We start from the raw sequence: 11,653 nt of genomic DNA, 5'->3' as shown, positions 1-11,653 counted from the left end.
GATTCGTAGCATAATTGACAATTGGATTACCTTGGAAAGTGATTATTGTAGATATGAGCAAAATATTTTTATTTACTTTTAAGTCAATTGCTAATACAAATTCCAGAACAGGGAATGAATAAATAAAACCGTTATTAAAATTAAGTTAAAATATAATCTAGGATTCTTTGAAATTTAAAATTAAAAAATCAATTAATGTTGGATCAATAAGAGTTCAGCGTGGTACTTTGTACTCTTATTGGCCTAACATTAATTAATTTTTTAATTTTAAAACCATTATGTCTTTTGTTATATTAATTGTAAAGGATTAATAAAAAAAATTATGTATTAGATTAATGCAAAAGTAATGGAATAAAAGTTTCGTAATAAAACGCTGTGTTCATAAAATGTGCTATTTGAAACCAAGTACAAAGTAAATACAATTATTTTAATCATATCTTTAATATACATTTGTTGTAATTTAAAATATAAACACATTTTTACAATATATAAATATATACATAACCATTTCAAAAATTACAAAAATTAACAATTACTTTTGCATCGATACATAGCTTGATATACACATATTTATAGTGCGGCTGTAAATAATACACTTCAGTTATACTTCGTTTATTGCGTATTGTTATCTACGTAATACAAAAATAAAGTTATATTCTTTTAATACCATGACTAATCTAAAATTCAGTGCGATTTCCAAAATGATGATCCCGTGCTGCTTATCTTCAGATGAAAAACATTTATAAGTGAAAAATGTCAATTAAAATATCAATCGACTTCGAGTTTTCTGAAGGAGCCGCTTATACCGCACATCGTGGTATCGTGGTTGGATCCCACGCTGGAACAACCAAATCCTTGCTTCAATGCAGAAACCGCGCCTTCCCGCGCCTTGTCCGAGTACAATTCGAGGCAGACGTGCATCTTATCGTTGCTCAATAATGCCGGCTTCGATTGCAGCAATTCTTTTCGCCATAAATCTGGATCAAGGAAAGATTTTGATTTATAATGTCTTTCAAATGTGATACGATTATTTTCTTTTCGTATGATGAAACAATACAATAAATAATAGTCGTATTGCAATCAAAGATGAATTACCGATCATCTCCTTCATGGGGATAGTACCGCCGTATTCCTTCGGCAACATGCTCACGTCCATCTTGTGATTAATAGCGTCCTCGAGACTCGTGTAAAGCTTCACGCGGCTCCTGATCTTCTCGGAGATCAATGACATTCCAAAGTCCAGGGCAAATTTCAGTGAGGGATGTGCGTTGATCGCATGGACTTCCTTGTGTCTCATCGGCACGGTACGCTAAAAGCAAACAATTATTTTTGTTTATTATGTATATTTTGTTTCTGCTTGATCAATATACCTTATTCTGTTCTTAAATAGATCATTAAGAGAATTTTGTAAGTAATTTTTAAGTAAACTCCTCGATAAGGAAAAAGTATAAGACTTAAAAATTAGTTACGTTTAAAAAAAAAAATTATGAAATATTGTTACGTGACAGCTGAATCAATTATGCCTTATAGTAACAAAAAGCTCTTGTAGAAATTTAACAACAAGTGATTCAAATTAACAACGTTACAGGAAAAATAAAAGACTGATATATTATATTATATTCATAGTCAAATTTTATTTCAAGATTGTCTTAAGTAATGTTGTAAATACAGTTTTGTGATAACAACTTAAGACAATTCTTAAAACAATCTTAAATATAAGATTTGCCTATAAATACCGACATATTAATGTATCTAAAATTCAATCGGGTAAATATCTATGAAGATATAATAGACGAAATTTTGAAATAGTGAACAAGAATTATGGGAAATTGTTACGAAAATAATTAAAGATAAAAATTTTTTTAAATATTAATTAAACTTCTATTAGTAATTACCCAATTAAAATAAACTTGTAAATAAAAATAACAATTTAAAATTATTAGATTTAAATTAAAGAATGCTCTCTATTATTACATTTGTTGTTACTATAAATATAAAAATTTAATTTTATTTATTAAGCTTATATATATTCAGAGATTATATGTATAGTATATTTTAATCTTACCTCGCCATTTTTCACGATGCGCACTGCTTCCTTGGGAGTGAAAAGCGTCAGATGAGGGAAACTTACGCCGGCACCATCAGCGAAATGCACGAAGCCACGCACTTGACTCTCCTCATCTTCCATCAACGCCTCGTACGTGATGGCGTGGATCTTGCACATGTCCACATTCGTGTATTTATGAGGATCGAATACGCCTTGAGCAAAAATAGCATGTACGATTGATTAGTGAGTGACGCGACGGAAGAGAAGAGTAAAAAATTATTACCCAGGTATATAGACTCAGGTATATCTTTTGTAATACAATTATACCAAAATATTTACATATATTACAAAGTGTACGTTTTAACAATCTCTCTTAGCAACAAATTAAATACATGGCAAATACTTTATTAAAACAAATAAGTCATCGAAAATCACATAAAATTTTAGAATTATTTAATTATTATCTTTGCGATTCTTTAAAATATGTTTTAATAAATCTGTATAATAATATGCAAATTTCTTGTATACATAAAGTAACGAATATGTACCTGGTCTGGCGATTATAACACGACGGCCTTTCGCATCGCGACCAGGTGCAGCGAAGATATATCTAAAAGGAAAGTTTACAAACAAAGTTCCAGAAATAACGATATAATTTCCCAAAACTTACCCTAATGATAATAATTCCGTCATATTCGGTTCCATGATGTCTAAATTATGGAATGCTATTTGGTACACCTGTCGAAGCAACAAGTATCGTTCTACGGCCTCCTCGGCCATTGGGACATTGAATTTTTTGCATCTCAAGAATCTTAATAAGAATCGCGCATCTAATAAAGGATGACAAATTAGCCTAATTATCGATACATACCGTATTGCAGGATAGATGCTGTTCGTGAAAACTTTAAATTTTGTTCAAGAATATAATTTCTTAAAGTCGATTTCTTACAATCGGATTTCTTACAAATCGGGAAGTGATTATTTAACCATCTATTATTATCTCAAAGTAACCAGAATCTTAATTTAAATACTATTAGTTAAATTGCTGGGTTTTTCACAATGTTGAGTCTTTCTTCATAAATTGGCAAAGTATATTTATCTCTAATGCTACTCGCGTTGGTTGCCATTGAATGGTGCAGTCTCACCGAGTCGGCAATTCTGAATGCGCGGATTCATCTTGATCCAGTTACGCATTTGTTCGAGAGCCTGATCTCTGGTATTCTTGTCCTCTCTGAGTTCCTCCTTGGCCAGCTTCTGCGTCTCCATCGAGAGAGGACACTCATAATTGTCCTCATCGGCAGCCCATTCAACTGCTCCCATTTTGCTTTTGCTTAAAGGATTTTAAGCTTGAACGTCTAAAAATCTAGAAACATTGAGACATTTTTTCCTCGTAAGAAAAACAATATTTGTTTAAGTTAAAAACTTAAAAAAAAGCATTCTTTTTTGTATTTTCTTAAAGTATTAAGTATAAAAAAATGTTGCAATTAAATTTTATTCAAATTCAATAAAAATTAACAAAATTACAAAATTTCTATTGTATGAAATTTCTATTGTGGTGCACCAATATATAGTTTGGATAATGTTTTTTTAAAATAAGAAAAATTTTTTAATGCTTATCACAACAGGACATTATTATTTAATGTTTGTTTTTAATATTAGGCAAGAAGAAAGAAATAAGTTCCATTCTAATCGTTAGAGAATACTCTTTAAACTCTTTTTTCTCGAAAGTGTTTTTAAAATCGGTGATCTTAATATCAAAAATCTGTTTGATGTATATTAGAACTTTAAATAAGCTAGGCATGAGTTATAAAACACTAAAATTTAAAGAAACTGAAACCTATTTTCTTATACGATTTATGCACTAATAAATCTTATACCTTCATAAGATTTATTCTTTTTACTTATACACAGAAGAAAAAGTAATATAGTCAATAACATGTAATTGCGGGCTGCCAACTACATAAAATACTCAATACAATAATATTTACTGTTAATGCAAGTACAATGTTGATACTGCAATAGCATATATTATTGTATTAAATATATCTGTAGTTGACAGCTCGTAATATTATACATATCTTATTGGATATATTGCATTTGTTTTTCAGTATAGTTTACTTATACATTTTCTTTGTCACTTTTCATGTTGATTTTTAAAATAAAAATGTGATTTTTTTTTATTAACAAAAACAGTCGTAAATTGTGGCAAAAATCGTGCTTTTTACTTCAAACAATCGTCATTAAAAAAATAGATAAATATGAAAATGATACGTGGAAGGCAAGATTATACAAGGGAAGATTATACAAGTTCCTTTTTAACATTCTCAAAGCATTTTTACTTTTAGATTATTTTGTAAATATAAAATATAATAACGATAGCAAAATATTTATTCGTATTTACGGTACAGTTTAGTATTCACCGAATAAATATTAGTTTTTTTGAATTAAATAAACTTTTTTTATTTTTGAGATCATTTTTCTTTTAATATAAGCATGATTCTTATGCGCCAATAGATCTATTGCAGCTATTATTCATAATAAATTGGCATAAAAATTTTTCTAAATTATATAAAAGTACGTATTAATAAAACATTATACTAAAAACAATTTAATTAATTTATTTTTTTTTATAGTTGAAAAATGAGATAAAAAGTACTATTTTTAGCTCCTTCAAACATTTATTTCCCTTTAATTAAAAAATTTTGAATTTGCAAGATACGTTATCTGATGTGTAAATTACATTTTTAAACAAAACGTAACATAACAATCCCTCTTTCAGAATTTTGCATTCGGTTCATGTTTACATATTCAACAAGGATTTGTTCCCATTTAGCAGCTTCTTGTAATAATTTCCGATTTAAATTATGCAAGCGCAACGAGCTGTTTTCACTTTCTTCCGAGACGCTTGACGATTATTCATGACCGGCTGACACAGTTTCCGTTCAAAGTCGCGGTAGCCGTGCAGGCGGAGGCGTCAGAAAAGAAATGCGCCAGCTTGTCTCTTTCACCTCTTTGGTAGGGAGCCGATCGGTTACGTCGCCGGCCATGCAGACGAGAACTCTCGGACCTTTCGTCAGTTTATGACATAACGATTAGCGCAGTACCATCGCACTCAAGCCACGTGCTTTTGCTCGCGCCAAAGTGCCTCTGTGTATGTGTATGTGTGTGTGTGTGTACCGGCCCGTTTCGCAATCACTTTCTCCGATTATGCAATGCAAGTCGGTTGTTCACCGATCTTTGTTCGTTGTTTGAAACAAACCGCGTCGCGGAAATAAACTGGCAGATGTGCCATTATTACCTCGTCTCACGCTACTTTACTATTCCCGCTTTATAATTGCGTCGGGTATTATTGCATGCAATCGTGTCCAGGTGAAAAAATGTTCGTAATATCTCTGTTATCTTATTAAGTAATGCTTATTAAGTAATATTGTTTCAAACGTTGTACTAGAAATATTGTTTTATATGTTCTACTCAAATATTTTTCACAATGACATTGTGTACAATATTAAAAAGTACATATTTGAAAACGGTGCATGTTATAAAATATGAGATATTTCTCTTTGAGAATTTGTCATATTATACCTAGTAAGCAAGATAACACAACGTTATTACGATGACATTTTATAACATGCACCGTTTTCAAATATGTACTTTTTGATATTGTACACAATGTCATTATTAAAAATATTTGAGTAGAACATTTGAAACAATATTTCTATACTGTAATTATAATATTTAGAAATATTACGTATAAAGTAACAATTCAGAAACATGTGTAAAATATTAAGTCATAACATTCATAAAACATATGTAAAATCAGCGTTTTAAAAGATTGATTTATATATATAATATTCTTTGCTTATTGGGTAAATTTATAAAAAATTTGAAGATATATAAAAATTAAATATCTTAATTCTCAGATTTTACAAATTTTCTTCAGAAATTATGAACGAAAACATCTGAGAATATTTCAAAACACATATATAAATAATTCTCGAAAGAAAAAAGTTATTTTTCTCAGCACTTTTGAAAAGTATTTCAATTTGTATAAAAAATTTAAGAAACTTTATAAAAAGTTATAAAAGAATTGTACAAAAGTTGTAAAAAATTCTAAGAAACCTTTTCACCAGAATAGACATTTCTACCCCGTTTTTTCTCAAGACACGAATTAACCGAAAGAAACTAAAAATGAGAGACATCCGTAAGAAATAAAAATGTTGCCTGCTTTATGCAGCGAGAATCATTTCACAACACAAAAATAACTATTCACTTTCTCTTTTCTAAACGTGTTCATTATTGGAAAGAGATGAATTTCTTGTTCTCTCGCATTGATCGCTTTCCTCCAACCGTGGACCTCCGCGTATCGGAGGGTAATTAAGATTGTATAACTCTGTTACAATATCGCCTTTACGTATCGCAAATGGGGCCTACAAAAATTCCAATGTAAAGAATACGTAATATCCGTAAAGTTATGTCACCGTTTCGAAGAATGAAGTCAGCGAGATAAAAAGCTTCGGGCCGGGCCGGCAAGTGCGCGATGGTGTTAACGAGCCGTACGTCGTATATTTTAAGAAATCCACGAAAGAAAAACAAAAGTGGAGATCGTGGCGGACACACAAGAAGGAAACTTAAGTATTAAGCAGCAAGAAAATCAACAGTTTGGCTTTAACTGCCGCTTACGTTGTGCCTTAAATTCTCGACTGCGATTGGCTGATTCGCGTAATATTTAAGTTTTACCGTTTATGTCCTTTGTGTGTCATGGCCCTAAGCGGCCGTCGAGTCGTAGAGAGCGCCTATCTCACGCTACGTCGGTTTCGCATCCGTGTCCGTCTTACGTTGATGAATCGCGACAGCACGCACAAAGCGCTATGCTGTATTGTGATTATAATGGAGCCGGTTAAAGATATACCCCCGGCTTCTTCCGCGTAGAAAGTGCCACTTATCGGCGTTACTATTCGCGAGCTTTCATCTCTCGAGTGTCGGCGATCGCGCGCGTAAGAGCTTTTTTTTTTTTATTCATACGAGAATACGTTACGTCGATTACATCACGTCGATATATCCAGCCTTTCGTTTTCATCACGGGTCTATGAGAGGAGGTTTTTATTTCTCTCCGCCTCGAGAGATTACGGGACGCTCATGTAACTTGTTATATGTGCTTGCCCTCGCCGTAATCGTGTGTTACGACGATTATGTCACGGCGTTTACGATCGGTTGCAGACCTCTATCGTGGCCTGAATCTCAGTCTCTAAACGAAACGCCGAAATTCTGCGCCCTTTTCGTCGCGCGAATTTCCTTGAAAATGACGATTTGCATCGGCGCCGAGTCGCCTTTCATATTCCCGACCTTTAATAACGTCGACCTTTGCGAGCAAGGACGAGACAAGCTGCACCAAAGATTGTCGGACGATTTAAATTCGCGATGCGTGAATCGATTCGACAGATTATTCCGATGTACGTGATAGGGAAACTCAATACCGACGTCACAGACAATGTCATTATTGTTGTTACCGTATAATTACGACGTTCAACCCTTTCGCGTGATGTAATTCGCGATTTAGATGACCAAAAGATTAATATTGATATTTTTAACGCACACCAGCTACCCTTCAATGAAAAAGGACAGCTCCACTTATACAAAAGTATTTGTAATTATAAATTTGTAATTTAGTGTACAATAACCCGTTGCTCTCGTGTTAAGGATATTTTATATCTCGACACTTTTATATCTCAGTTTTCGTTGTTCAATGATTCACAATTGCAAACAAAAGTTTGATAATATTCAGTATCCTTATCTCTTTTTTGGATAAAGATAAATGCAAAAGTTTATTTTTAATTGTGAAACATTTTCGTGTACAACATTTTTAACCGATAGATACATTTTACTCTGCGAATTTAACAACAGAGAAGGTGATATTATGATCGCTCCTACTTGCCTTTTGTACAAAAACTCTAATAAATAATGTTAATAATTGATGTTTTAATTTAAAAACTTAAAATACATATATTTCCATTCGCTAATATGTTCAATCGATTCAAGATTATACGATATAATACTTAGGATGTTATTTATGAAAATGTGACAATGTTGCAAAATGTTTCAAGAATACATGCAAATACACATAATCTCTTTAGTATATTGATTGCAGTATTAAAAATTTATGACATGTAAATTACAGATTAGTAATACAAATTACAAAATTAACTCAAGTAACCATTTTGATATGAAAACTTTGAGAAACAAGCTGTGTTAAGCTTGTTGAAACACGTTTGAATGCGATTAAGAGACTATATTAACAAAATTCCATGCTATTGTTCAATTTTATATAACTCAAAATTTAAATAGCTAAGAAAAAATTAAATAACAAAAAAACGGTCAAGTGTAGACATATTTGTGTAATAATATTTGTGTAATTCCTAAATTTGAAAAGAATACGGAAATAATTTAACGCTAATAACTTTTAAAAAACTTATAAAATGTTCATAAATATAAGTGTTAATGTCTTTAATAAATGTCAACTCTTGTATACTGGCAGCATATTAGCGTCATTGCATAACTGGAGATTATTAAACAAATTATTCTATAATCACTACAATTCTATTACGAATATTACGAACGACCTACAAGGACCATATATCACCCTTTTCTCTTTTCTAAAGCTAAGATATATTTTACATCTTACGCGAATAACGCAGAAATAAAAATAAAAGCATGAAATATAAAAACCAATATAAAAATATGAAATTAATCATTAAAATGTAATAGGTATTGTGTAAATTATGTACTCTTAATTATACATTTTCGTCAAGTTGTATTTGATTTTTTCTTTATTTTTAGTATAGGATTTTATCGTGTTAAGCGTTATAGTCGTTAAACTAAAGCAATTTATAGATTTTGATGAAGCAAATTAAGATAAAAATCTTGCTTATTATTTCAATTCCTTTAATGTATCAAAATTTTCTTATTTTTATTCATGTTTTTGTAAATGAAAAAATATTAAAATGTAGCCACTAAAACAATGGTTTTATTTAATAAATATTAGAAAGAAATCTTCACAGAATGAATCAGATTGAGAATAAAATAAATACTAAATACGTTTATATAAATTAATTTAAAAAATTCTACTCTCTTACTTAATCTGCCTCTTGATGGACCGCGCCAAGTGGCGGAAATTTATGTCTTAAGCACTATCCTAGAGAGATCCTATATGATAATATGAACGTACTTCGATCCGTAGTGCCTCAGGTGCTCACTTGGAAGCGACTGCCCCACTCTTGCTGGTTGATCGCTCTCTTATAATTTCCAGTGAGTCGCCCTTTCTCCCCAACACTCTTGACTCTTTTCCAATCGCGAGCGAGCGTGTCCTCGCGGATCGTCTCGCCGACGAATCCTTCGAGGTACAAGAAGGCGACCTCGCTTTTGTTCCCAATGCACGAAGCGTAATTGGATATAATCCAACTTTTCCGTAAAAGTTTCCGAAGGTGAACTCGCAGACTGCGTCATTTAGTTGGTCGTCTACCCGTCTTTTTACAGATGCTCAATTAACATCGTCGCGATACAGGACGGCTGCCCGATTTTATCGGCTTCATAACGACCTTCTGACGCACATTCGATTCAGTTCCGACAGTCCCTTCTTGCCGATCGCCGACGTCCAGTTCAACCGGTTGGTCGAAGGTGAATCAGACGCAATTATATTACAGATAAATATGTTTGCTCTAAGTATGATAATGTGCTTTTATTATATGCACATACGATTCAACATGAATATCACCGCATTTTTATTCTTTGAAACATTATGAACTAATAGCAATTTCTGTTTTTTCCCCCTCCACAAAAAGCCTTGGCATCTAGATAACAATTCCGGTATTATGTCACAAACTAATATGTATATATAATTATGTTATACGTAACATTTGCGTTTTAAAATATGCATTTTTGTTAATATAATATTTAAATATGTATGGGCTATAAATTAATATTTACGTGTTAAACTTCTTTTAAACTGCATTTATCATTACTATAGAATTATAAGAATTTAAAACTAGTCTATTTTATTTGTAATATTACATATTCCGGCCAAAAATTGTCTTAAAACGGATGAATTTGTCGGCGCGCAGTATACGTTGGTGATTGTAAATTTAAGTGATTAATTATACACGTGAACATCTAGTGTTGACTCGTACGGGCGACATTAAACATATATATATTTTGGATTTAAAAAATTATTTAAAATAGTAATAAAAATTTTCTATTAGATATTAAAACTATTTACTAGAAACACTTTTGAATATTGTAAATGCAGTTTTCAACGCAAATATGATAGCGATGTTTTTTGCATTTTAGCTTAATCCATTGCTTAAATTTAAAGTTTTACTTGCACGTTATTTTCAGATTACAGAATATAATCCAAATTTTTTGAATAATCGATACTTAAACTATTTTTTCTGTTTAAAATGTCAATTTTAAGTTATAAAAGTATTTTTTTTTAAATTATTTTGTTTTACAATTGTGAATTTTTTAAATAGAAACCTGCATGTCTCTGATTTTGTTAGATACAACTAGTTAACATCTGTATATAAATTTTAAGTATGGAAATTAACACAAAAAATAAAAACAAGTGCTGTTTTCGATTGGAACAAATCTTGACGCCTAATAATATTTTCATATTAGTTATTAAATTTTTCACTGCGTATCGATACGATTGTCAGATTTTAAACGCTATAAACTGAAGAAACAAAATCTCCAATTAAATTAATCATCAAATTTAATAATAATGCTCTACACACATTTCACATAATTACCTATAAAAAAATTATTGTGATAAATTTAGATGTAATTTTGTAAATTAGCAATTATACTACTTTCTAGAGATGTTAAAGAATATGTGTCATTGAAGACTTTTTTTTATTTACAAACGTAATAAAAGTTAATTTAAATGAAAATAAACAATTATGTGTAAAAGTGTCTAAAAATGTAATACAGAGAGTTAAAATATGATTCATAAAACATAGCATATTAACGCAAGACAACAATATTGTTCGTTAACATGTTGCAAAATAAAAAATATCACAAACTAAAGAAATGGAGCTAAATAATATGGAGCTAAAGAAACGGCTTAAAAAAAGAATCAACCAATTTTCTTTGCATAAATTGCATAAATTTGATGGCAGTTAATTAATGAAACGTGATTGTGCTCAAAGAGAATTAATTTAATTTGATTATCTGTTGTAATAAAAGTTTAATCGGACATTAATCGATAATGTCGTCATTTCATAGGAAATATCCGGTGTCCTCAAAACGGATGTAAAAAATAATGCTCGGTAACCAAGCTGAAAATTGTCGTGTTCACATTCACGTTTATCTTCGGCGACATATCAGTGACAAACGGAGTCACGTGCGTTGGTTTTCGCGCTCGATGTCATTGTTGAGTCGTCAATCTTAACAAATCGTTAAAAAGGGCTAGTTGAGTTCTAATACGACAGACGGAAAACGTTCACCAGTCTTGCGGTTTCCGCGGGAGAAAGAGCGCCGAGATTGATGTTGATTAAATTAATCGCGCGATTTTTTTCGTGAGCACACACATACGTGGACTTTCTATTTTCCGTCACG

General features: G+C 31.3%; 1 protein-coding gene across 2 annotated transcripts; it reads right to left on the bottom strand.

The window, feature by feature from the left end:
• Positions 1-54: 54 nt before the first annotated feature.
• On the bottom strand, positions 55-11,213 carry LOC105828900 (clavesin-2). Of its 2 annotated transcripts, none has more exons than XM_012667464.3 (7): positions 9,178-11,213; positions 3,193-3,410; positions 2,718-2,877; positions 2,596-2,657; positions 2,066-2,259; positions 1,096-1,309; positions 55-977 (listed from the first exon to the last, which is right to left on the bottom strand). In XM_012667464.3, the coding sequence occupies exons 2-7, from the start codon at positions 3,365-3,367 to the stop codon at positions 769-771; spliced, it is 1,014 nt and encodes a 337-aa protein (XP_012522918.2). In that variant the 5' UTR covers positions 3,368-3,410; positions 9,178-11,213; the 3' UTR covers positions 55-768. The 2 variants fall into 2 exon arrangements, with proteins under 2 accessions (XP_012522918.2, XP_012522917.2); XM_012667463.3 differs by having other exon boundaries at positions 9,270-11,213.
• Positions 11,214-11,653: the final 440 nt, after the last annotated feature.

Source organism: Monomorium pharaonis, chromosome 1 (genome assembly GCF_013373865.1).
Source record: "Monomorium pharaonis isolate MP-MQ-018 chromosome 1, ASM1337386v2, whole genome shotgun sequence".
NCBI classification, from domain to species: domain Eukaryota; kingdom Metazoa; phylum Arthropoda; class Insecta; order Hymenoptera; family Formicidae; genus Monomorium; species Monomorium pharaonis.
The sequence above is the reverse complement of the archived record's forward strand: the minus strand, read 5'-3'. Positions and strand labels throughout refer to the sequence as shown.

What these genes read in the sequence shown, in the direction of transcription:
- LOC105828900 (XM_012667464.3), bottom strand. Translation starts at nt 3,367, where the DNA reads ATGGGAGCAGTTGAATGGGCTGCCGATGAGGACAATTATGAGTGTCCT. An exon ending in TGTTATAATCGCCAGACCAG is followed by an intron (nt 2,260 to 2,595) that starts GTACATATTCGT and finishes TTTTTGCTCAAG; the next exon opens with GCGTATTCGATCCTCATAAA. An exon ending in CCCCATGAAGGAGATGATCG is followed by an intron (nt 978 to 1,095) that starts GTAATTCATCTT and finishes TCCTTGATCCAG; the next exon opens with ATTTATGGCGAAAAGAATTG.